Below are 27,774 nucleotides of genomic sequence, written 5' to 3'. Positions count from 1 at the left end.
CAAAAAAGCAAAGACATGCATAACAGGTGCGTTCAGATTAGAGATGCACGGTATAATCGGTATAGCATATCGGAACCGGCCATATCGGCCATAAAAAAAAGACCATATTGGTCTCAAAATAATTATGATTATTATTTGTGTACTCTCATCTCATTCAGTAGTGAAAACAGACTCTTGGAAAAAGAGTACATTTATTGATTGAATGAATACTTTATTAACAAGCTTTGAGTCAAGTCCGTAGGGCCTAGGCTTGTCTCCATTGTTGTCCTCTTTATAATATTGGAATCGGTCAGAGTCGATATCGGCAGATATGACCCTGCAAATAATCGGAGATCGGATATCGGTTCTAATCGTGCAGCCCTAGTTCAGACTTGAATAGTTAGAGCGGCACGATTACATACGAAGTCAATGCAAAGTAGAGAACTTGCGTGAGCGGGCACGGCGTGAACGGGTGACGCGAACGAAGCAGGCGGTATCTTCACCGCGGCTGGAAAAGTCCAACTGAAGGGACCTTCGCACCCCCCTGACTCCACACATCGCGTCCTGGCAGCCAATCAGTGTTGATGAACCCCAGAAACGTTTTGGGCTGTTTGGTTTTATTCATCCATGATCCAACTGAACTGACCAGCGGGACGTTGTTTGGAAAAAACAAACCCTTTGCAAAGACATAGGAACTACTTTTGACGTTCTTAAATGATATACCGGTACTAGCAGGAATTATTATTAAATATATTGAACCGAGCCGTCTTGTGTGAACAAGCGGGTCCATTTGGTTACACTGGTCCCAAGTTAAATTCCTGTGTCTATAGCCAATTGGTGGGTGACGCGAGCAAATGGACTTTTTCTTTTACCAACACTGACCTGTGAGTGAAGCAATTGGAGCCACTGGAAACAAAATGTATATCTTCAGGTTTGAACGCACCTTAAGACTATTGGTGCAGTTTATTTGCATATATAGTGTGCGCCCTGTGCATCAGTGTACTTACTGCATTTCTAGTAACCATATAATATAATATGGTTACATATTATGTTGAATTCAAGCTTTCAGATTGATATTAAGAAGACCTTTGACAGCATGACAGAAGGAATAAAACCGTTCCCTCATCTGATGGTGACTCCACCACTACTTCTGAAGACTGTCGGACTGGGTGGGCCAAGACTTGTTCTACTTAGTGAAGGTAACTGTTTTCAGATGAAGAGGTCACATATGTCATTTGTACCGTCATCTTTATAATCATCAAATAATCATTTTAATAATATATAGGCAATATATTTATATATGTAGTCATTTATATTACACTTTATAGTCTCTAGTCTGATCGTTTCCCTCAACATATTCAATTGTACAAATTATTGAAGTTCATTTTAGATGATTGTTAATTTGTTAGCCATAAGGCACTATTTAAGATTTTTTTGTTTTCTCCATGGTAGATGAACTTGGCGTTTATGTGGGTAAAGACAAAGCAACCCCTGAGATGATCAAAGTGTTTAGCTGTCTCAGTGGCAAATACACAACTGTAGATGTCAACGTACTGGCAGCCAAGTGAGTATTTCTTTCTCTGCTTCTCAGATTAAGAGTATTGTGTGTGTGTGTGTGTGTGTGTGTGTGTGTGTGTGTGTGTGTGTGTGTGTGTGTGTGTGTGTGTGTGTGTGTGTGTGTGTGTGTGTGTGTGTGTGTGTGTGTGTGTGTGTGTGTGTGTGTGTGTGTGTGTGTGTGTGTGTGTGTGTGTGTGTGTGTGTGTGTGTGTGTGTGTGTGTGCAGGCTTTTTTGCTTCTCAGATTGAAGAGTTGTAGTAGTTAGTGGGTGTAATGTTTGTGTGGACAGTGAGGATGTCCATTTTCACTTCCCCAAAATGTAAGCTGTTTATTAGCAGAGATTCAGAGTTCAGGATATGGGGTCATGGTTACATTACAGCCCCGCAGGCTATGGGATCTTTGGTCGCTGGCTAGACTCTGTTTACACCCAGAGAACCGCAGGACATGCAGACGCTGCCTGCAGATTTACATAAAGGACTTTCATTTAGGGCCCACAGCGTTCTTATGAGCACGAACACTAGCTGAAATTAGGGCATTAACCCATTCTGACCTGAGATCAGATTCATACGAGGTTTCCGCCGGACACACACTGGTCTGATGAACCCATTCTGACCTGAGATCAGATTCTAAAAATGTCAGTCGCTCTTCGATTTTTCAAAAATAGCAGACCTACAAGCTCGTATCGCGCCACTCGGTGGCGCGATATGAGCTTGTAGATCTGCTATTTTTAAATAGCTAAAGCATAACATGATGCCGACACCAAAATGGGTGCCCGGTCAGAATGGGTTAAGCAACTAGTCGACTAGTTTACTAGTCGACTAGTTGACTAGTTGATAATAAAAAAAAGTATTTTTCCCCCGATTTTGTAGGCCTCAAGATCAGGTAGATTATAGTTATAGTTACCAATGTACACAGTTTTTAAATGTACAAATATATATATATATATATAAAATAAAATAAACTAGTCGACTAGTAAAAATGACTAGGAGTGAATAGCCTAGCTGAAATATATTTAACTGTTTTGTAATTGATCTCAATGGCGGACAAATCAGGCTGAAACCTTTTCCCAAGTCTGGAGTCGTATGTTACATGTCATAGATGATTGCCCTTGTGGACAACTGAGTGCATGCATCTCTCTAGTTTTAGTTTACCATGCTTTCCTTTTTTCTTTCATACATAGAACTGGAGATAACAGAGGAGATCATGCATTTGTCACAAGCAGGACTCCAAAAGAGGCGATTCTGGTAATGTTTATATCTTCTCAAAATAATGCGTGGGTCAGGTGATGTTAAAAAGTGTTTGAGTCACTAGATACAGTAGTAGTTAAGTACCATATAAAAACAATGTATTGTAGTATAATGACAGTATTGTCAGTGTTGACTGAAATTGCCACGTTGTTATTTTTACCGGGATGTGAGAATCACATCATGGCCATATGACTACCTTTACATGACCTGAAAGTGAGGAAGGCACGTGACCGGCATGGAGGGCCCTGAACGGCATGTCCAGTGCATGGAACGCCAACCTCCCCCGTCAAACCAAACTCGGCTTCTTCTTCTACGCAACGGTAGAGTCTGTTCTCCTATTACGGCAGTGGGTGCTGGACCCCGGAAAGCCAACTCTGCAGAAGTCTCTAGACTGGTGCTACACCAGTCTAGAGACTGTCACCAACACAACTCTGTATGATGGAATGCCAAGGGTTGAGCCAGAAAATAGCAGCCAGGAGAATGAGACTAAGCAGGACACATGCCAAAGACACCAAGAGCTGCCAGTCAGCAAAGTAGTGCTGTGGGAACCAACACACACGGGCACCGGTCACGAGGACGCTTCACATTAATATACGTGGATGTACTCAAGAACGGAGCGAAAAGCACCAACGAGCTGGCCAGATGTACTGTATGGAGAACCGGGATGACTGGAAGCAACGATGGAGGGCTCGTCTGAGGACGAACTAGAGAGTTTACAAAACACGTTTTGAATTAGATTTGTTTTTAATGGCATACTTTGTTTATTATTCATTGCATAATGTCCATGTTCTTTTCATCTCATTTATATTAGGTACTAGTGGATGCAAGCAGCTCTATGACTTGGAACTGTTATGGAAGTGTGGATATCGGGAAGATCGATGCAGTAAAAGTGCTCTTTGATAACTTTGCCACACGGACCATGGCTTATGATTTCCATCATGTGATAGGCCTTGTGAAGTTTAACTTGCACGTGAAAACCCTCCACACATTCACAGAAACTCTGGAAAAATTCAAGGTAATTATCATAATATATGATACTTCTTCATGAACGTCTAATATCGGCTTTATTGTGGCACATACTGAGATGTATTCTTCACTGTAAATCAGTGGCTTTCAACGCTTTTCATACCATTATTTATTCACCATTTGATCAGATCTAGCCTCTCAGACCCCAAAACGTAGAATATTTTGTTGTCGTTGGATGAGATTTTGTCCACCATCATTTATACATTATGGATAATTAGTGTGGACTTAAACTGCTATTTGTCTATAGTACTCAATTGTGTAGACTTGTAAATTACTGCAGATGTTTAAAAATAATTTAACTTTTGAGAGCGTAAATGGGTCCATTTGGTCTCATTTTACACTCTCAAGAGTTAAAGATATTTAAAGGCCTATTATTTGGACTCTCCATCATTTAGCTGGGGACCACCTGGAACCCCCTCAACCCCCTACAAGGACCACTGGTTGAAAACCACTGCTGTAAATGAAAGACATAAAGTCACATACTAACAGTATGATGTAATAGGGGGGTGACTGCGCATGCTTTTCCGACATACCATTGGACCAACATGCGGAAAACGACCGGATTAAGGTTGGCGAACATTCGTTCGGTTATGGTTAGGTTAAGGACCAATAGTATGTCGAAACTAAAGCCTGTACCCATAATAGGCTGCCAGCACTAGTATTGTATTTGACATTGAATTACTATAGGCACAGGGACAAGGGACTGCAGTATGCAGAGGGAATTTACATCGATTCACTTGGCAGGAATTTAAAAGTTTCTATAACATTTTGTGGGATACATTTATAGGATCACATTCACAGTCTTCAAACAACGGGAGGCACCAAACTCTACGATGCTCTGCAACATGGAGTGTTTGAGTTGGAAAAAGTCAAGATGAAGTTCCCAGATTGCAGACTTCGCATCATGTGTCTTACAGATGGACATGATAGGGGGTAAATTTACTGTAACAGAATGTCAGTAGTTATAGTAAAAAAAATTGCAATGTTGCCTGTGATGTTTTTACTGATGTGGGAATTATATGACCTGACCATCTGCCCATAGATCATACACCAAGCCAGTTGATGTTGCTGCGAGGCTGATAAACGCCAACATCATTGTGGATGCAATCCTTCTTGGAGAAGTGGAGAATGACATGTTGCATGGAATTAGTATTGCAACAGGTACCGAGCATTCAGCATGCATGCTACTTTAACACTTTATATCTATGTGTAGAACTACTGGAGCCTATCTCACAACTGAATGCATGTGGTTTCAGGTGGTTGCTGTTTCAAACCAGAGACGAGCATCGACGGCCTGAAGCTGTTTGAGATTGAGACGGTTCTTTCTCTGGAGATGAGGAAACCCAAAGTCAAGCTCGATCCATCTACCCTCACTGAAGTTTGTTACACTACTACACAGGGTTGGGGTGTGGTGGTGGGCTATCAATCTCAAAATATAGAGGATTGTGTAACCGGTAAAAAAAAAAAGTAAGGTCAGGATTTAGAAGGTGTTTTTAGAATGGGTGAATGCGTGGATGCATTGTATATTACATTTTACACTACCTGGCACTGACTACCGGTATCTATGATTCACTAATGACTTGTTCCAATTCTATGAATTGACTATTGCATTTCAGCTCAGTAGCAATCGAATTGGATTTGGAACATTGTTTGACAACACAACATAAGTGAAAATGTTCCAGTAATTTGTCAGTTCAAGTGATTGAACATGGTGGCTAATCACATTATAATAGTGATGCTATTGATTATCATTTACAGTGGGTTTTAATGAGCCTCTTTGCCAGTCGTGGATATGATGAATTCCCAGAAACTTCACTGCCAAAGCAGTTGGACAACAAAGTGACAATGACAGAGAAGTAAATTCTATTTTATTATATCGGTTTTTTTATTGGGGACAGCCAAGCATCTGACAAGAAAATCTTTGCACATAGTCACCCATTTTTTTTTTATCTTTTTTAAAATCATATAAACATAAATTACTATTTGGCAAATATGCAGATATTTAAAAAATTACATACATTCGGACATTGCCTCAAACAAGTCTCCTCCCCCTCTGTCAACAATTATATTAAGTTAAGTTTTACATTTTCTTTTTCATGTAGTGCTCTGAAAAGAACGATTCGTGGTAGGAGTGGGCGTTTCATGGAGAAGTACAGACGCATCATGGAGGAGTTGAAGAGTCTGCATTGTGATCCCCATCCATTTCTCTCCATTTTTCCATCAGAGTTAGACTTCAGTAGGTGGCCACAAGTGTGTGTGTGTGTGTGTGTGTGTGTGTGTGTGTGTGTGTGTGTGTGTGTGTGTGTGTGTGTGTGTGTGTGTGTGTGTGTGTGTGTGTGTGTGTGTGTGTGTGTGTGTGTGTGTGTGTGTGTGTGTGTGTGTGTGTGTGTGTGTGTGTGTGTGTGTGTGTGTGTGTGTGTGTGTGTGTGTGTGTGTGTGTGTGTGTGTGTGTGTGTGGCAGTGGCTCAGGGGTAGAGTGGCCGTTAGAGCGTCTGTATGGCAACCGTGAGGTTCCGAGTTCGATCCCGGGCTCCCCCAGATAAGAGTTGGTGTCGAAGTGTCCTTGAGCAAGACTCTGAACCCCTAATTGCTCCTGATGTGCAGGTTGGTGCCTTGCACGGTTTCCTCTGCCATCTGTGTGTGTGTGTGTGTGTGAATGTAAAGAACAATCTATGTAAAGCACTTTCGATAAGAAGCGCTATATATTTATAAATGCACCAATTACCATTTACCCTAGCTCTTAGTCAATGCAAGACGTCCTCAATTTCCCAATATAATTAATATATTGGGAAATTGGGGAATCCTGTATTGACCATCTATCAATATACGATATTGATAACTTTTCAGCCTTCTGGAAGCTGGCCATGGAAGGTCCTCCTGACACGCCGTATGAGAAAGGAGTCTTTGAGCTCTACTGCCAGTTTGGTCCTGACTATCCTGTGAAACCTCCTCTGGTCCGCTTCGTCACACGTGTATCCTCAGTATTACATCAGTCATGAACGCACACTGATATTATATTGAAAGTACAGTAATACTCTTGTTAAAGTTGATAGCATTATGACAAAGGCTTACCTTATTGAAAACAATTGAACTTGTTACAAATCAATCTTTCTTAACCTAAGCATAGATACATCACTGCAACATCAACAGCGTGGGTCGAATTTGCCACAATATATTTGACCGTGGCTACAACGCCCAAATCACCATGAGAGAAATCCTGGATGCCATATATGGACTGCTCATCGCCCCCGAGCCTGAAGACCCCCTGGACAGGTTGTTTTTAAGACTTTGATTTAAAACAAAATGTACCGTAATCCGAACCAATGGATGTTCCTTTAAGCCACATTTATTTTAGCCACTTTTCCATTACGTCACCTCAAAATGGTTTTGACACGTAACGTACAATTTGGTACAAGTACGTAAAAGTATATTTGTATACCACGTGCCATACACGTAAATTGATGGTGCTATTGCAACTGCATATGGCATAAAAAGACGATTTAAAAAAAAATGAATGTGTCTTTCTTTCCCTTTGGAAGCATTTTGGCGGAGGACTTCTTGACCAGCCGTGATCTGTACGATCAAGCAGCCAAGGAGAATACAGAAATGAATGCAGGGACTTCAATCGATGACGTGGAGAAGGTGAACAAGTCATTCCTTTCAGTGAAATCATGATGGTTTATAACTTGTCTGTTGTTGGTCATTGAACAACTCATTCATTCATTCATTCTGCTCTCTTATTCGTTGAAAGAAACTGGTGGGTCAAAGTCGTCCTGCTCCGTCTATACCCCGACATCTGATCTGTCCACTGACCAGGAAGATGTTTGTGGATCCTGTGAAAACAAGAGGTGGAGAGATATACGAACGAAAGGCCATTGAGAAACACCTCAAACAGTAAGCCACCCCACACACACACACACACACACACTCACTCACTCTCATTTCTCTTTGCCAGGATTGTCTTACATTCTCAGTTATTGAACATTCTTTTTCAGGAATGGAAGTTGGGATCCCATTGCTGGCAAAGGCCGTGTCCTCAGTAGAACTGACCTTATATCAGACCATGCCATGAAGAGAATGGCGAAGGAGCACCGATCCTACCAAATTGGAACCTAAATGTGCAGAAAAAGGGTGGTGGATTTTGGGTTAGGCCAAACACTGGATTAACCTCTTACTGCAGAGTAACCCTTTTCCATCATGAGTAATCTGAGGGCATTGCTATTTCAAAGTAATTACAATAAAGTTGGGACATTACAGCATTATTCCCCCCCCCCCCTCTTCATTCTTCATTCTTCATTTTCAGTTGTGGTTCGTTTTCATCATATCACATAAGTGAAAAAAAGAAGGAAAAAAAAACTGTCTGGCTCTTGCATTGAAATTGTAAATGTTGTCGTGAGCTGCACACAAACTATCATGGCAGGGTTAATAAGTCGTGCATGTTTGAATTTTATAATTATCCAGGGACTATTTTTGGCTTTGACTTTAGTTTTCAAATGCTCTTTTATGCTCTGCTCTTAAAATTGCATTCAAATTAAACACTCATCATGTACGCTAACTTAACCATGCCATGACATAAGCGTGTTGGGATATTTATCTCAAGCAGGTTTGAAGTATCTTAATCTGCTTTGGAAAGTAGACTGTTTACAGAATTGTTCTGATCAAAGATCTCTTGGAATTAATGCTGTTTGTTTGTTAAGATAATTTCTTGTTCTCATCAAAGATTTCCTGGAATGAATGCTGTTGTAAGATAATGCTGTCTGTTAAAGATTATTTCTTTGATCATGAGTTCATGATTCTTTCTTATGGTTATGTTAAAACTATGTCAAGATAATGGCTTACACTTTTTTTTTCTTCAGTTTTATTGATTTTGCATCTACAGTACATATTATTGGCATGCAAAACTGGTATTAACCAAGATCATTTTACATATTATTTTATTTTATTGTTATTTAATAATTGATACATGTTACTGTAGTGTATAGTGTATACATTACATTTACTTTATTCTTTTTAATGTTATGACTATAACATTGTGTTCAATATGTGTAAAACCATGACAAGAAATAATGTTCTGTAAGGCAAAATAAAACAGATTAGAATCTCAGTTCTGTCCATTATTCTACATTCTGAAACAAATGTATTTCATGTGGAATGGGTTTCAATTGAAAGGGAAATTATTACTACCCCATTAAAAATCTAATTACTATCGGGGGGCTACTCCGGAACACATTTGGTGTATGGGAGCCTTGGTTTATGAAGACCAGAGCCCTTTAAAACCCTAACATTCCTATCCCAACAGCTGACGGAACTAGGTCCAGGATATGATCCACCCATACACTAATTCCAACATGGTTAATATGGTTCCATTTACTCTGATCACTTTGTACTGTAAGTTGCAGAATGTGTGCTAAATGCCTATAAATCTATTGTTGAGAAACGTAAAACCAAAAATTGTTGACATTGACTTTATGAGCAACTTTCTGTCATAACCAGCCATGATTCTAAGTATTGTTTTTGGGAGTCTGAGTTATTTAAAATAGTGCTCCTCAAAACCAACACTTGGCCTACTGATGCTGCTGCACGCAGTTCTATTACTGGAAGAAAGTTGCTCATAACATTAACAGTGGATTAAAAAAAAGCCTTGACAGAGAAAAAGGATAACTTAGATGTGCAGTATTTGGGAGTTTATGCTTGTCTAATGTCTAATACAATCAGATGGGACATTATTTCCTTTTCAGGAGTGGGACTGTCAATGGAGTGAATTGCAACTTAGGTTGGAAATCCTCTTAAGGATGGAGATAATCTCATACTGGATCACATAGGCCTACGTTGCTTTTCATGCTATTATTATACAATATAAAATACTGCATAGCTGAGGGAATTGTTGCAGAGCGGAGAGCAGACCACTTCAGCCATTTTCAAGTATTTGGTCCTCACTATTCACTAATGCTCGTAAGATGCCACCATTTATGTATACTTCTGTGTCTCGGAGGTCTGTGTGGACATTTCAGAATCCTGTCTACCAGTGATCAATGCATTGCCAGGTCATAAGCTGGGCAAACATCTGGCGAATCCCTCTTGTCTCCAAGCAAGGCCAAATGTTCTCTAGTATGCAGCAAAGACAACTCCGGCTGTGTCCAGCAGCATATCATGGGTAATGTTGCACTGGCAGTAGTGGGTGGCACAGCTTCTGAGGAAGCCGGCAGAGCTGTGAGTCAGATTCCCTTCATCAGACCAGGAGATACCTGGCCGGCAGAAGTACGTAGCAGCCGGAAAAACAACAGATCTGCCTGCTTGCTCCTGGAAAGTGATGGGAGATGAGAGTTGGTCTGGGCAAGCAGCTAGTCTTTCCAACAGAGATCACGCAGACAATGATAAGCCCAGACGTTGTGACGTGGTCCACAGCTGCCAAGAGGGGTCTTCATCTGGAAGAAGGCAATGCCAGTGTAGCACCCAGACCCGGCCCAGTGTAGCACCCAGACCCAGCCCAGATCCGACCCACAACAACAGCCCTGCCAATGGGCGTAAGTGTGGGTACTATCAAGGAGCTGACAGAGGAGGCAGAGAAAGCAAGTAGGGATAGAGTTTGGGGTTCAACAACACAAGGAGGGGCAGCGGTAGGGGGTAGTGGTGATATACTGCCCCATTCAGCCACTGCCTACCGTACCCACCTGGCAGGAGATGTAGCCTACTGGGTAGGGTAGGGGGTGTGCACCGGAGGGGAGGCAGCAGGGCAGGACGAGATGCCAAGCTAAAGCAGGAAGGAAGAACACTTGTACAGCTTTTATGATGTCATCGCATTGGCAGGCAGGTTTGGTCATTTCAATTCAACAAGATATTATTATTGTTTTAAAAGGCTGTAGTTTTCTTTGAATCCCCATTGATGATGTCATTTTGACAGGTTACACTTTCAGCCCACCAATGTGTTGCAGAGCGAGTAAAGTTGTGCCATCTTATACTGTGCATAATCTGGGCCAATTACATGAAGATATTCGAAAATGGGCAAATTAAAGGTATATTCAGTGATTTCACTCAAAAAACCTTAGGTTTCGTTTTTGGCTGTGGGACCCAGCCTTTCGTCCAATCAAGATAGAGAGTCAAAAACGAAACCTAAGGTTTTTTGACCCCCAGGGGTTAACTGGGGACAGGGAGGAACTCCTTATATGGTCAGCACACTCTATAGTAGGGAGGATTATCACAACAAAACAAAAAAATAAGTGATATTTGAATTAAGTGAAATCACTGAATATACCTTTAAGTGCTCCTCCAGTGTGGTTGAATGGTGATGCGAGGTGGACACGCCTCTAATTAGTTAGGTTTGACTCAGGTGTGACTGCTCAACATCCCCTCCTCTCCTCACTAGTGTACACCCCACTGTACACCAACAAAACAAACCAACACATTATTATTTTCTTGCTTGGACAGTGTCAAGTCTCTACACATCCCTTCAATTCAGTCCCATCCACCGATCAAATGAACATGTGCTCGTAAACAGCTCCACCCACCTCCATGGCAGTGGCATCCACCACATGAAGAGGTTTACAGCCAGGAACCTGTAAGTTGAAGCTTTGTCAGGAATCAGCATGGCGCAGCAGGCCCAGAGCAAGGTGAGTCTGTTAATTCATGTTACTTTAATACTTTCTCTGAGTGTTTGACGTTAATTATAATGCTAAGAGGAGGCCAAGTCAACTGTCAGGATTATTTATGACCGTTGACAGTCATGTTTTCAGGGCTAATTGTTTACACAATGCATTTTTATCGAGTCTGGCCTTTTTCTTTCTCAGTGGTAAAACTACATCTGCATGGTCTTGATCCAAAGGCTGACACAAATATAACGATCGTTTGTCATTTTCTTCAGATGGGTTCAACAATCTACAACCTACTGGAAAAGCATAGGCTGGAGTCTTACTACAATCAATTCATTCAGTTCGGTGTGAAAGATGAGAGAGATTTCATTGATGGTGTTACAGATGAAGACGTGAACAGCATGGGTAAGAGATTGTGGATTAAATTGAATGCCTTGCAATTCCCAATTGCTTGTGATTTTGGTCAGATAGTGAACTCAAATTTACATTAAACGGCACATATTTTACAACAAACATTCATCAGTCACCAATATACTCATCATGGGCAATTGTTGTTTTTCTTCTGTTGTGCTAAACAGAAATGATTGTTTAAAGTTGTAAATGTATTGTCAAATAATAGTCTAGCTGTTGCTGACTATCTATAACCAAAGTCAAAGTAAGGATAATTGGGACAAAGTGAAAATAGAAACGGCAAATATAGCATAAAATCCACAACATGTTCTGTGACTAAACTGCAAAACAGGTTTAATGCTGCCACCAAGTGGCAACAAATAAATCTCATCTTCTAGCAGAACATTAGAAATTACTGCTAACATACTTTATGTAAACTTTCCATACAGCTGTATGGAAATCTTGAATTATGCTCTTTAATCTGCAAAGTTTTTGTTTCCTAAAACTGTTCAGGGTTGGCCTGTAGGACAGGTCTGTAACTCTGAAAGAGTTTAATGGAAGCAGATGGAGTGGACCCATTTGTACACTCAGGGTTATTGGGGTCCTTGTAAAATAAAACATTTGAGAACTACTAGCTGTCTACAAGTTGGACTCATAATGTGCCATTGAGTCATCATAGTAAATAAGTGTCAACTCGAGACTTGACATTCAGTAATTGAGTCTCATGATCAAAACATTATAATGGTGTGTAAAACAGAATCTAAAATGTGCCATGGGCAAGACCAAGTCTTGCCATGGACACATTTGTCCGTGTAGTGTACGACTATGGACATATTGATGACCCCTGGACATATTATGAGCTACTCCTTGCAATCGGATTATTTTTGTGTTGGGAGTGTCAACAACACAACATCCTGCTGCCTCCAGCATTATGTTCTATTTCGAAACGGGTGAAACGCAGTTCCAATAATCACATTTACAGAAGTTCTTGACAAAGTAGCTCATAACACGTCTTTTTATGAAACAAAAACGTTGCAGATAATTCAAGCTTTCCGTACAGCTGCAATGTTGTCTATACAATCAGATAGGACTTTTTTGTTTGGATGTATGGGCTGTCAAGGGTTGGTATTGCAACTCTAGTTTCCAGATATTATAAATAGGATCCAAGTAAGAGTTAAATTGCTTAACTCTAGGTTACATGCATGCCTACTCGCACTACCGGCCCCATCACAGTGAAACAAATCTTATTCACTTTTAACATTTTTATCCCATTTCCAGGCTTTACCCAAGTGGAGAAAAACCGTTTTTCAAAAATGAAAGACGAAATTGAAACATTCAGAGCCCCGCCGAAAAAATTGTTGAAAATGGAAAAATCAATGGAGCCATTTTGCATCCAGTACAGATACCCCCATTGTCCTGAACCCAAATGTATCGGGGGTGAGTAAATCACACATTAGAAGAAGCCTATCTTTTATTCAGTAGCTTGAGTCTGACCTAGTATATGTGAATCCTTGCACACACCGTCTGCGAACGCCGCGCGTCAAAACAGCCGCCTCCGTTATTTTCAATGAACCTATGGCACACCGGTGGCGTCTGACGTGCGTTCACGCCTCGCCTGACGCTCCGATACGCCACTGTTCTATTTTCCAGGCGTTGCCGTGTCGCTGCGCACCCGGTGTGTGTTGGGCTTGAGTGTGCCTGAGTGGTCATTGTTGATAGATAAATCACAGACCGGGTGATTTCTCTATCAACAATGACCACCCAGCCATACTGTACATTATCCTGCTTATTACACGGCTACTTAATATACACAAATTAATAAATTGACCCAAAAGTTTTTTTTTCCTTAATTCCAATTGGCCCCGCAGAGCGCAACAAGTCGCCTCGGAAACAAGGAAGTGAGTGTTGATCAAATGGAATAAAAAAATACTATTCTATTTCTAGCTTCAAATGTTTTCAAAAACATTCTTGAGAGCATGTTGTTTAGTTAAATGACATTGTGTGTTTGTTTACATGGCTGTCATGTCATGTAGGGTAAGCAGCGCACTGAGCACAGGTGCTCCAAGGCTTTGATTAGACAGCAGCCTGTTATCAAGAAATAACACGCCAGAATCAGAATCAAGTATTCAACCAAGCCGTGTAATAATTCATTCACGTTAGTTCCCCCCCGTAATTTTTTCTGGTGACTAATACGTCAGGTTCCCGTGTTTTGTTTTTTTTATTTTTTGATGATGATGGATTTTCATGTTCATATTTTTCACCTCCTCCTGATAAAATATACTGTCTTTGAGCACTTTGTTACAGTAAGTATATATTTTTAATTTGTTGTGGAACTGTCCTCAAGTCACCATGGTTACATTGAGGTTCACTTCTGCTTGTAGATATGGACCCTGCACAAAACACAGTTGAAGATCTGATGTTAAGGATCTGCTACCTGGAAAACGTTGGGAATTCGAAACGTGTCTGCCTATACACAGTTGATGGAATGCCATTGACTGATGACCCTTTCTTCAACACATGTAAGAATCTCACATTCTACGTTTTATGATCTACTGTCCTGGTAGAGTAACTGTGTCTGTAGTCTAGGAAAATTGGCCTCAGATCCTGTGCAGCAGGGGCGTGGCCCAGTGCGTTGCGTTTCAAATGAAATGCGAATCAAAAGACAGGGGCGGGTTCCACATGGAGTGGGCGCTACATCTAAATAAGACGGAAGGGAAACAATTGCTCCTTTTTTTTTTTTTTTTAAGATATTTTTTTGCGGCTTACGCCTTTATTGATTTCTTAAGGGATAGAAAGTAGGCTGACAGGAAACGGGAGAGAGATGGGGGGATGACATGCGGCAAAGGCCCTGTCGGGTCCGGGAGTCGAACCCGCGGCACACCGCGACTGGATCACCAGTCCGGCGCCCAGACCGCTACGCTACGGCCTGGGCCAACAATTGCTCCTTGAGCGGTGGTGGCCTACTACAATTCAATTTGGAATTGGATTCCCTTCGGACTATTTTCATGGTATGCACAGAGCTTCAGACCGGAAAGGGGAGTGTCCGCTCAGATTCTGAGCGCAACGTACTTCCCTCACAGGGATACGGTCCTTTTTTCCCAGAAGTCTTTCTCGCCCGCCTAGTGGCGAAAAATAAAACTTCTGGGAACTCAGATTACTGTGTCTGTAACTATCTAGTCAATCAAAAAGACTAACATGATAATACCAGTCGTCTGGTCTGTTTAGTCTATTGACCGGTCTGCTATTTTTGTGTTGAGCCATGGTAGTTTGAATCGGGCTTCACGGATACCCTGCCTGTTTGTTTGATCTTTGATCTTTTTTGTGCTCATTTCTATTTACTGTATAATCTACAGGGTCTTTAAGAGACAGACACATCGAAAATGGAGCAGAATTGTATGCCATATTTACACCAGTGGAGAACCTGAAGCAAGTCCCTGCAATGCAACGGCAACATGCTCCAGATGTCTTGGGAGAAGATACTGTTCGATGTCACATCATGCTGAGGGTGAGCTGAATGAATGATCAAGATGATTACGTGACTAATGCAAATTCCACTCTGTTTAACTGAACTGATACTTTCTCAATCCACTCTGGTCTTAAACATCATTGTTTCTCAAATGGGGTACACGAAGGTACTACAGGGGATGGGTGAGGAAAAGTGGAAATGGAAGAATGTATTTCAATGTTAAATGAGAAAACTTTGAAGGGTTTTTGTGAACCTGCTGATTGGTAAATTCTTAAAAGGATCACTTCAGCACTTTTCAACCTATATTCATTTCATAATTATAATAGCATCCTCAATAATAATCATGAAAAAATAGCACAATTTTTTTCCTACTCAGTCTTGTGTCTCATAGGAGGGCTGTGACAGTTCAGAAACCTGTCCACCAGTGCCATCATTGATGGGGATTCTAATAGAAACTGCAGGCTTTCTAGTACTGAAAAGTTGCAATGTGAACATGGAAGCCATCGTTCTCACGATAATACAAATCTAAACATTTTTGTAAAAAGAAATATGCCTAACGATGATGTCACTGGTGGACAGGTTTCTGAACTGCCTGTGCCTCCTATGAGACACAGACTGAGTAGAAAACAATTTGTGCCATTCTATCATGATTCATGGGCAGCACTTTTAACTGTGGTTCAAATAGAGCACTGTCTTCTTTCTGGTATTATTTTGCAATTCCTTACAGCGCCAAACAATTATCACTTACAGTGATGAATTATTAAAGGCTTGAAATTGAATCTCAAATCCAATGAATGTTTGTTTTAACCCACCACATTTCTCCATAGGGAAACTTTGAAGTCAAAGTGGACTTGGCAACTGACACAATCAACACCTTGAGACTGAAGCTTGCAAATGAAAGTGCAATCCCAGCAAATGTTCTCCATTACAGGTAATTTAAAAATCATTGCCGTAAACGTAAAGCAATGTCACACACTTAACACCCTGAACGCCCGGGGGTATTTAGGACCATTAAATCAGAGTGCCCAGCGATTTGCAGCAACGGAGCACATTTAGCGATGCGATCGGTTTTGATATCAATAAATATCCGTCCTTTTATTAATCTCTGTCCTGAGGGGGTGCATACTTAGTTTAGACTAGTCTTTGGTTAGACATGGGTTAAGGTTAGGTTTAGGTGTGCTGCCCCGTGGGAGGTTAGGTTTCTGGTTTAAGGACTTCAGTGTCTTGTATCATACTATAGTCAGTGAGTAGACAAATCGACCAGATCACAGTATGAGGTCAAATGGCCGATTCACATTCAGGTGTTTATATTGGATGTGATTTCTCCATAGCAACGCTTTCCCATTAAACTCACACAAACGTTGCTGCAGACCAGTGTCTGACTCTGGCTCATGCTCGTCACATACTAGAGCATGTCTGAAATAAGTGTCAGAGCTGAAATCGACATGTAAATATGAAATAAATGCCCAAACATGTACCGGTAGCTAGGTGTAATGTTAGAGACCACAGAAGTGAACCTTTCAAGCCTGTTTTCTCAACTCGCTGTTTTCTGCAAGACATTACTCTATAAGCCATATCTCCAAAACTGTTTTGCCAAACTGAACAACTAATATGTCAATTTGAAGCTATGATCCTCTGCTTTCATATGACACGAACAAACGAGAATTCAAAAAAATCCAATGGCAGTCCCTCAGTCAAATTTAGTCACATATATACTGTATGTATATATAATATTTTATATTTTATTTCTATTTTTTTCCAGTGGTGAACATTCCAGTGGAGAGACACTGCAAAGTTGTGCTATCTCTGAGGAGTCGACGCTGTACTTTACTTTGTCCACATTTTGTGGACCGGCTCCATCGACTAATGAAGTCTTCATCAATGATGTTGTGCCATCAGTCCAGCAAACACCCAAAGGACTGAGTGTGTTCTTCTCCGCACTTTATGCAATTGTAAGAGTACCATTCTCTGCGTTTAGTGTCTTATTATATTGTGTCTTATTCCTGTCATTACTATCAGGTCCTTCCTAAAATGTGAAATAAAAGTAAAGCTGGAGTATGGATTTATATTATGTGGATCTAGGTGATATATAAAACCCATTGTTTTCATCAAACTTCAGAAAAGAGCGGAATCAGGAGATGGATTTCTGAACGTGATTGCATACATACGAAGACTGACTGGATGCAACCCTCTGGCCCAAGCCTTGTACCAGTTACGCTACAGGAACGACACCTGGACTGTGACGAGGACTCAGAAGGTAAATCGTATGACGTGGTTATAATCTTGCAACGTTAAATTACTGATTGATTCACTGTACTTTTGGATGTAGGGCTCTTAATATTTCTTGAATGGAATAATTAATTTCCAGTGGTTCACTCCTTTCAATGTATTTACTCCTTTTAGATTGCCATCGTTGAAGGCCTGTACACACTCTTTAGAGAACTTTTGCCGAGACTGGGGGGAAAAAGAGGTGAAAAGACCATTGAGGACCTTGATGTCTTTGAGAATTCCACATACTGCTGGGCCTATATTTTCGCTGAAGCAGAGGTATGTTCATATTTCTCAGTATTTCAAACCCTGTACACTCAAAACACTGCCCCTGCTGCCAGCCATAGATCTCCTTGTATGGAGCTGACCTGTTCTGACATTCCATTATGTTGATCTGACCTCATCAAAGTCGTATGATTAGTCACACACGTTACTGCAGTGAAATTTGTTCTCCGCATTTGACCCATGTCTTGGAGCGGTGAGCCACAGCGTGCGCCGCGCTCGGGAATCATTAGTTGATTCGACCCCCAATCCAACCCATTACACTCAAGACACTGCCTCTGCTGCCACCCTTAGATCTCCATATATGGAGCTGACCTGTTCTGACATTCCATAATGTTGATCTGACCTCATCAAACCCTGTACACTCAAGACACTCCATATATTATGGCCAGTACAGAATTCATTCCATATGTTGATCTGACCCCTCATGCTAATGCCAGCCCTTTTAGGGCAAGGTCACTTCTCCCTCTCAGGGTCTTACTGCTTTATCCAACATGTCTATACCCCAATAAAGCTAAAATCCTAATTACGGTAGCCCTCACCCTTCTGATATTTTCTTTTTTTCACTCTTGTTATGGCAGAAAGAAACAGCCGATTTTGAGAACTATGCGCCAATTCATCTTAGGTCAGATGAAGACGTACGTTTCAGTGACCCAGTCAGAGTGCCTGGATTACCATGTGTCTTTGAAAGATCATATGTCCTCCAGAAAATCAAAGGTAAATTCAACTGTATAACATGGCCATTTAATGAGATTGAATGTTACGTTCATAGGGTTTTTTTGCTAAGAAATAGACCCCACCCACATTTTTGAGTGGTGCAACCACTCCCTTACGGAGCTACAGTATGTGTGTGTGGGTGGGTGGGTGCGTCTGAGCACGAAAACAGCATGGTTGTTTTTCACCACCTGCATTTCTATTTTGTGTTCAGATGGACAGAGATTTCCTAACTGCACTGAGAGGAACCTGCAAGCAACGTCACTAAAGAGAGCAACAGACATTGAGAAAATCTTGCTCAGTCTGCCTCCATTCATCAAAAGACATAATCTTTGGATTAGTCACGGCTGTGTTCAGGGTCAAAAGTATGTACTGTGTGTGTATATTATGTGTTATATACTGTATACAAAATGTATGTATATTAGGAACAAATGGTATGTATCTTTTCTTTTCTTTTTACATCACATAAAAACATAACTATTGATATTGAATTCAAGTTTTCAGGTTGATATTAAGAAGACCTTTGACAGTATGGCCGAAGGACTGAAAGAATTCCCTCACCTGATGGTGACTCCACCACTACATTTTAAGAATATAGGAGTGGACGGGCATCTACTTGTTCTACTTAGTGAAGGTAACTAACCTATTTTCACATAAAGAGGTTATTATACTGTATGGCATAACACAGTGCAACATCATCATTAACCGTCTATAACGCATGGACACCAGCCCTTTGTAGCAGTTGAAATGATTAAAATGTAATGAGATTTAAGGCTAAATATAATATCAAACCATTTTCGCATCGCTCCGGACATGTAACCGTTTATGACAAGAGCTAAAGGGTATGCGCTAATGCTAAAGATCACTCCTCACCGTAACCCCGGAAATGAGGGTTACAATTGGAGTATGCCTGGCACAGTGCTTATGCTACCACCTAGCGGGCAGATGAATTGTTCCGTCTTCTGTGGCAAACAATATTCCAAAATCGACTGTTTGGAGGACCCATCCAAATACAAAGTTGTATTCCAAATTTCCAATTAGCTAAACCTTGATTTTAGTTTGCCAAAAGTGAGCAAGTGAGCACTAGTGATCACTGATGAATGATTCTGAATGTTTTCCTTTCTTCCATGGTAGATGAACTTGGTGTTTATGTGGGTAAAGACAAATGTTGCCCTCAGATGATCACGGTGTTGAGTTGTGTAACTGGCAAGTTCAGTACTGTGGATGTCAACAAACTGGCAGCAGAGTGAGTATTCAATACTTTTGCTACCGTTCAATTTAAGATTACTAGAGAATAACTAGTTTGATTCTTTATAGATAACTGCTGCTGTAAATGGCAATGTATTGTATAAGATTTAACTAAATGCATCTAATACTACAGTACAGGTCTTAATTTACATGATCCATACTACTAGAGTTTAGGGCTGGCTGACCAACATTTGAATATTCTATTTTTATCACAATAGCTGATCTACAAGCCCACAATGCATTGCAGCATGTTGCATGTTGAGAGCTTATAGATCTGTACCCGTGAAAGCCATGTGCTTGAGCTCCACGATTCATGAATCACTGATCACTGATGACACTCAATATTTAATCCCCCCCCTCTCCCAACACACTTTCTTTCTTTCATTTTATTTTTTATTTGTTTCAAACACCGTACAATAAAACACCACAATAACGACAACAATAAAAGTAAAGATACAAAATATCTTACACCCTGGCCCCTGTTGTCGAAGCTTCGAATTCAGCTAGTTTTTAGAGCTAGAAGCTTTGCTTCGTACAAACACGATGGAAGGTCAGCCCTAGTTATGTAGAGATGAATCTGTGTTTGCTACTGTAGTTTGTGCATCTCGTTTTAGTCTTGCCAGGAAAACCCCTGCAACCTGGAGAAGCTATATAATATGACCATCTTTAGTTCCCCCACACACACACACACACACACGATGTTTGATATACTTTGTCAACTTTTACGCATAGAACTGGAGACAGCAGAGGGGACCATACATTTGTCACAAGCAGGACACCAAAAGAGGCGATTCTGGTAAATATATTTTTTTATTTTTTTATTGGGTCGGTGTGATATAACAAATGTCCTTGAAAATTATTTGTTGATGATGTCACATTTATCCTCTCATAAGTAGAACCTGTGTTCTTTTTAATATCTCACTTTCATTAGGTGGATGGAAGCTTCACGTTTATCCTCATAATGGTTTTTGTCCATGTTCTATTCATCTCATTTCACTAGGTACTAGTGGATGCAAGCGGCTCTATGCAGGAGAAATGTTATGGAAGTGTGGATATCAGGAAGATCGATGCAGTAAAAGTGCTCTTTGATAACTTTGCCACACGGACCATGGCTTATGATTTCCATCATGTGATAGGCCTTGTGAAGTTCGACTCAGAAGTGGAAACCGTCCACACGTTCACAGAAAATCTGGAAAAGTTCAAGGTAATTTCCCAATCCCATTATTGTCTTTTATATTACCTTTTTTCGTCATAAACGATACACAAGCAATATCAGCCTTATTCTGGCACTCCTGGAAGAACTGTATTGCCCTGTACATAAAGGTACGATATGCAATCGATTGCTGAGCAGTATTTTCAAACAAAAATACTTTTCACTGTAAACGTTAAGTTTAATTTGTGGCAGGGGATTGTGAGCTTGAGAACTCAATGACTCCTAGTGTTTGGTCAGCTAGGAACTAGGGATGTTAATCGTTAATCGCCATTAACTCTTTTTTCCTACCGTACGTCGACGCTACGTGACGTCCTATCCCAAGTCTGTATATATACGTACCCCAACATCTAGACTCCGTCTAGGTTGATGCCTGCGGAAACTCCCGACTTCTTAAAGTGAATGTGTATGCTGGCCCCTGGAGCTGGGGTTTATGCTAACAGCTAGCGGTAGAGATAGTTAAGAAATGAATCAATTTATGTATTTATTTTGTTAACAGTTAATAATTAATCGTAAATACTCAGATTCTTAACCATTTCAGTGGCCTTGTGGTTAAAATGGGACCCAGTGCCTCCCTGCTTGACACTCAGCATCAAGGGTTGGATTGGGGGTAAGTCCCTGCGACATACTAGCGTCATGTCCAGGGGGTGTACTTGTACATCAAGCTGCCTCATGCTACAGAGACAGGAGATGCCCTATGGGCCTCATGGCTCGGCAAGGCTACTTACTTACTTACTTTACTTACTACTCAAATTCTGCCGTGGTTTTCTGTGAATGTAATGCTGTCTTCGCACGTGCGTGGCCGAGGAACGCACATACAAAGATGCCATTGCCTGGCCTTGTATCTCAAATGGTCAAATTAATATTTGATTAAGGAACCTTTTGTATTATTTCTGTATATCAGCAAAATGTAGACATGTTAGACATTGAGGGAAATTAAGATTCTCAAAATTCTTTACAAAAACACCACTTATCAACCAGTTAATCAAAACTTCAATCAATTAATGATTGAATTATTGATCATTCCCATGAAGGTAGTGTGAACCCCTTGTTTATGCCCTTCTTGTGAAGCTCCTGGCTGGTGATTGATTTATTGAGGAGACGTGTGGTTGTCTGTACCTCCCAAGCCCAGCAGTGGGAGTTAGCAGAGGAACTGTACAGTACACGGGAGAAAAAAATATCTAGAACATTAAAAAGATGTTGAAAAAAATATATTATGGCATATTTACAGGATCACATTCACAATCTGGAGGCATGGGGAGTCACCAAGCTCTACGATGCCCTTCACCATGGGGTGAATGAGTTGCAAAAGGTCAAGATGAAGTTCCCAGATTGCAGACTTCGCATCATATGTCTTACAGATGGAAATGATGAAGGGTAAATTTACTGTACTCCGTACTGAAAATACTGAGTAAAATCTATTGTAATAATAATTCCACAACCCCGGCCCTGGGCCGTGGTTGTGGGAATCACGACGTGATCGTCTGCCCCGTAGATCAAGCGGAAAACCATTTCCGGTTGCTGCCAAGCTGATAAACGCCAACATCATTGTGGATGCAATCCTTCTCGGAGACGTGGAGAATAACATGCTGCATGGAATTAGCATTGCTACAGGTACTTTTGAGTATTTCTGCTTGGATTATCTGGTCAGTACTGTAGGTAAAGCATTACTGTCAAATTGTCTCTTTTGGAGCCTATCTCACATCTGATGATCTTAATGCATGTGGTTTCAGGTGGTTGCTGTTTCAAACCAGAGACTAGCATCGACGGCCTGAAGCTGTTTGAGATTGAGACGGTTCTTTCTCTGGAGATGAGGAAACCCAAAGTCACAAAATACCTCAATCAAGTTTGTTACACTATGGCTATGCTACTACACAGGGTTGGGGCTGGGGAGGGAAGGGGGCCGATAAATCTCGAGGCATGCTTAAACCAAATGGCATAAGGACTTACTTAAATTGGAATGGACCATTTACATTGAATACCGGAAGACTCGACCCGGTGCTTGCCCGTTTTTCCTCCCGGAATTGTCACCAGTGAGGGGGATAACTTTGTAATATGCTATTGGCTGTTTGTATTCTTTTTGGAAAAATATAAAAAGATAAATTTAGTATTATTTAGTATATGTAAGGTTTTGCACACTAAAATGGTACCTCGTCAGATAATCCCCACATATCAGACATATACAGACTTCAATGTAGTAGATTTTCATAAATTATATTTGTACTTAGGCTGTCTGCTGTCATGAAAGTTTATAGTTAGAGAAATTCAAAGTCCAGCCGTCTGCTGTCCAGCCTCTCCCACCCCTCACATTGGGGAAAATTCTGGGAGGAAAACAGAAACGGGGCGAGTCTTCTTGTTACCTTTACATTTTGGCTCAGTAGCTCTCAGTACGGAAAATTCACTAAATTCTGTGCATTAAAAAAAGGGGTATACAATTGTGGGGATGATTTGTCAGCTCAGGTGATTGATCACATTATAATAATGATGCTATTGATTATCATTTACAGAGGGTTTTCACGAGACTCTTTCGCATTCATGGGTATGATGAATTTCCAGAAGCTTCACTGCCAAATGAGTTGAAGAACAAAGCGACAACAACAGAGAAGTAAGTAATGGAAGCAATCTCATCAAAGAACTCGATCTACATATCGATTACAATTTTAAATAATTTGACTCCAATTCAAATTCAAACACAGCCCTCTCCCTCCCAACCATTACATTGTGTGTGTATTATTATTTTCTTGTAGTGCTCTGAAAGAGAGGATTCAGGAGTGTAAGAGTGGGCGTTTCATGGAGAAGGACACACGCATCCTGGAGGAGTTGAAGAGTCTGCATTGCGATCCCCATCCATTTTTCTCCATCTTTCCGTCAGAGTCAGACTTCAGTAAGTGGTTCGAGTAGTCTGTCATGTAACTTTGTACATGACAGAATGGTACCTCCCAGTCCCGGCAGAGTAGTTCAGGAGGAACGGATTGTGTGGCCCTGGTTTTTCCCTAATGGGACTTATCGAGGGTAGCTACTGGGACGTAAGTCGGGACTTGATCACCCCGGCTGGGTCACCTGAGTGAGGGGTATGATGTTGGGAGACCTGAAACCCTGATGACCTTGGGATACATCACTGAGGATACGTCCCAGGTGCATCCATTTATGTATGTATTTTGTTATAGTACAGTAACTGCTTTGGTTCTTCATGATCTTTAAAATTGTGGTTAATTTGATTTCATTGAAATGAATTGATCTACATGGGCAACTGGCGGCCCTAGGGCCACATACGGATGCGCCTGAGTGCCATCTGGTGGACAAAAGTGGTGGTGCTTGGGTGCCGGGTGTTTTCAGGCTATTCCATTATTAGTCCGGCAGCCGACAGGCTTCTTTTGTTTAAAGTGGGAAATTTGGTATATAGTCTTTTTTATTAGCCTAAAATATTGTCTATATACATGCATTCATGAATCCACTTGCTGACCGGCAGTGGGTATTGGGCATTATTTGTTTTCATTAATATCCTATGGCAGGCAAAATTGTCAAACTTTCCTTATGCTTTAATCCATTCTGGACGGGAACCCCTTTTGGTGTTTTAAGCATTATGTTATACTTTAGCTATTGAAAAATAGCAGATCTACAAGGTCATAGCGCGGCACCAAGTGCCGCACTTACGAGCTTGTAGGTCTGCTATTTTTGAAAATTCGTGAAAATGTAGTGCAAATCTTTGAATATATATTCTTTCAGAGCCAACGTTTTTAACTCAAATCTTTGCTTCTGGGGGTCCCTGGAACAACATAGATGGGAGTCAGTGTTTAGCCCAAGGATTGTATTTTGTGCAAAACTAATGCTTGGAATGGATTCAGAATCATGAAAATTAACACGAGCCTGCTCGTCATCTGTACCCAGCGGCAGGTACTGTAGGTATAGGACAGGTATACTCGTCTTACGGATCAAATGTGTGAATGTTCCTTTTAAAACCGTTTCAGCCTTCTGGAAGCTGGCCATGGAAGGTCCTCCTGACACGCCGTATGAGAAAGGAGTCTTTGAGCTCTACTGCCAGTTTGGTCCTGACTATCCTGTGAAACCTCCTCTGGTCCGCTTCGTCACACGTGTATCCTCAGTATTACATCAGTCATGAACGCACACTGATATTATATTGAAAGTACAGTAATATTCTTGTTAAAGTTGATAGCATTATGACAAAGGCTTTCTTAACATAAGCATAGATACATCACTGCAACATCAACAGCGTGGGTCGAATCTGCCACAATATATTTGACCGTAACTACAACGCCCAAATCACCATGAGAGAACTCCTGGACGCCATATATGGACTGCTCATCGCCCCCGAGCCTGAAGACCCCCTGGACAGGTTGTTTTCAAGACTTTGATTCGGCGTTTCGAGCCACAGACCACGATTTGATGACATTTTATTTAGCCTCTCACTCAAAACGTGAGAGGCTTTTGTCGTTGTTGGATAAGATTTTGTCCACAATTCCATGCTGTATTGATGTGGTGGACCCATAAGGGTCCATTTGGTTTCATTTTATGCTCTCAAATAAAGATCTATAAGGGTCCATTTGTTTACCAACTCCATTTTTAGCTAGGGACCACCTGGAGCCCTCTCAAGGACCACGGGTGGTCCCCGGAACACTGGTATAGCACATTTCATTTGACGGTGCTTTACATAAAAAGGCAATTTAATGTGACCTCGTTTTAAGGAAACTCAATGCTTCAAATTTCTTTTATATTGCATTATGTTAATTTTAATATGGCATATAATATGATTATGTATCTCTTTGGAAGCATTTTGGCAGAGGACTTCTTGACCAGCCGTGATCGGTACGATCAAGCAGCCAAGGACAACACTGAGAAAAATGCAGCGACCTCAATCGAAGACGTGGAGAAGGTGAGGCGTTATTTCCATTAATAACTTTCATTGCGTTGTAGGTCACTGAGCAACTGAGCCTATTTAAAATGAACAATTAGTTGCATATTTTGATTTCTTTCTGTTCTCGTTTATAGAAACTGGTAGGTCAAGCTCCTGGTGCTCCACCCCAACATCTGATGTGTCCACTGACCAGGAGGATGTTTGTTGACCCCGTTAAAACAACCCATGGAACGGTCTACGAGCGCAAGGCCATCGAGAATCATCTCAAAACGTGAGTACACAACAGTTCATCACATTTCTCCATTTTATTGGCTGGCTTCCATACTGTGCATACAATATGACCAGGGTTAAGTTTGTAGAAGAAATACTGAGGAGGCGTACTACTTGCTTACCCTACAGTATAAACTTTGTTTAACAAATAACAAAAATACCCAATCTATGTATAACATCACAACATGTTATGATGCATTGAGCTTGTAGATCTGCTATTTTAGAATCCAAACAAAAATGTGATATTATCAAACCTAAATATCAAATCTATCGGGCAGTCTAGATTTCCCAAAAGGAAATGCATGCATTTCATTCAGTTCTACTGTAACCAGCAATGGGGGGTGGGGGGGGGGCATCAACCTCTCCCACCCTCAGCAAATCCAACCCTGAATATCACCACAGGTTGTTTTGACCTGCTTCTCATTGGCTGAATGTTCATGTATTCTCACAATGACTGAACACTGTTTCAGGTCAGAGCATGATCCTCATTTCGGTGTGAAGCACCCCCTCGGACTCACTGACCTCAGACCAGACCGAGACATGAAGCGAATGGTGAAGGAATACCGTTCAAATCAAATCAAGGTCAAGGAACCACTTGTTTAGAACAGGATTGGAGGCAAATATTTGTTCATTGTCTGTGGTTTCATGGTACATTTACTTGGGCAGAGATGTTTTTGGGGTTAAGCGTAAGTTGTTTGGCCCCTAACCCGGGTCATGAGTCATGACATACCTGGGTCATGTACCTGACGTTACAGATAATCCAGGTGAGCCATCATTAGGCTCTTTTGTAAATGTTAACATGTTGAGTTTCTTGATTTGAAATATGCATTGTCACACGATATGACATTCAGCAGTTTAAAATTATTCCATTTTAATAATGGGGAATAACATTATATCCACGAGTAGTAAAGATATGTGGCATAATCTCACTTAGGTATGTTTGTACCTGCAGGTCGTTCATTCTTCGGCGCTGTGCAGTTCATTGATGTCTCTTATTGTCTGTGTTCTGTGTCTTATTGTTGAGGTGTTAAAGAGTAATTATAAGTGTTATGACTCATTCAAATCATTTAAAAAGGGAAGAATTTCAAACAAATCCACGAGGATGCCAAACTATCGCTGCCTGATGAAGCTTTGTGCAAGTAGAAGGATAATATGTAACATACAATAACCCAACAAAACAGGCATTCTAAAGCTATGAGGTGTGTTGGTTTTGTTTTATCAGTGGGTCAGCAGATGGGGGATGAATGCTTTATGCATGTGTTGCATATTGTTAAACCTACTGTAAACGAGGGAAACATGGCTGAAGCCAACCACAATGTCTTCTGGTCAATCTGGTGTGCTTCTTGAAGCACTTGATGACCACCACCGTCTAGCCCAAAGAAACCTTGCATGTCCATACTACAGCATGTATACAACATCCATAGAGTAACATTTTTATTGTAAATGTATGTCCTACGTATTTATATTTGTGCAACAGTGTCGCACAAAAGTAGTGTTTTAAGTGTTTAAAGGTGTTTTAAGTGTGTTTATTTGATTTTTTGACTAAATAAGAGAACATTTCCTGAAAAGTATGGACATACAAGGTTTCCATTCCACCCAACGGCAATGGCATTTGGCCTCATTACCATGTGACGTTTTGGGAGGCTGGAGTCGTCGTT

General features: G+C 40.9%; 2 protein-coding genes and 1 long non-coding RNA gene across 3 annotated transcripts; all 3 read left to right on the top strand.

Moving 5' to 3' along the window:
• LOC310871102 (uncharacterized protein) lies at window positions 1-26,719 on the top strand (the record flags this gene model as incomplete). The annotated part of the gene is made up of 15 exons (XM_083782591.1): window positions 1-26; window positions 1,042-1,178; window positions 1,432-1,543; window positions 20,496-20,559; window positions 20,764-20,967; window positions 22,205-22,350; window positions 22,469-22,587; window positions 22,707-22,819; window positions 23,481-23,578; window positions 23,721-23,857; window positions 24,942-25,066; window positions 25,182-25,327; window positions 25,762-25,864; window positions 25,981-26,117; window positions 26,587-26,719. Exons 1-15 carry the CDS (start codon window positions 16-18, stop codon window positions 26,717-26,719), a joined length of 1,785 nt encoding a protein of 594 aa, XP_083638717.1. The 5' UTR covers window positions 1-15.
• LOC310870864 (ubiquitin-conjugating enzyme E2 2-like) lies at window positions 5,941-7,941 on the top strand. The gene is made up of 6 exons (XM_083782214.1): window positions 5,941-6,045; window positions 6,657-6,781; window positions 6,937-7,082; window positions 7,349-7,451; window positions 7,561-7,703; window positions 7,805-7,941. Exons 1-6 carry the CDS (start codon window positions 5,952-5,954, stop codon window positions 7,923-7,925), a joined length of 732 nt encoding a protein of 243 aa, XP_083638340.1. The 5' UTR covers window positions 5,941-5,951; the 3' UTR covers window positions 7,926-7,941.
• LOC310870867 lies at window positions 11,672-15,253 on the top strand. Its single transcript, XR_014570272.1, has 4 exons — window positions 11,672-11,800; window positions 13,064-13,222; window positions 14,167-14,304; window positions 15,139-15,253. It is a non-coding gene; the product is annotated as an uncharacterized lncRNA (long non-coding RNA).
• Window positions 26,720-27,774: the final 1,055 nt, after the last annotated feature.

Source organism: Protomyctophum parallelum, assembly GCF_964188405.1.
Source record: "Protomyctophum parallelum genome assembly, chromosome: 14".
In the NCBI taxonomy this organism is placed as follows: Eukaryota; Metazoa; Chordata; class Actinopteri; order Myctophiformes; family Myctophidae; genus Protomyctophum; species Protomyctophum parallelum.
This window is presented reverse-complemented; position numbering and strand designations above follow the sequence as displayed.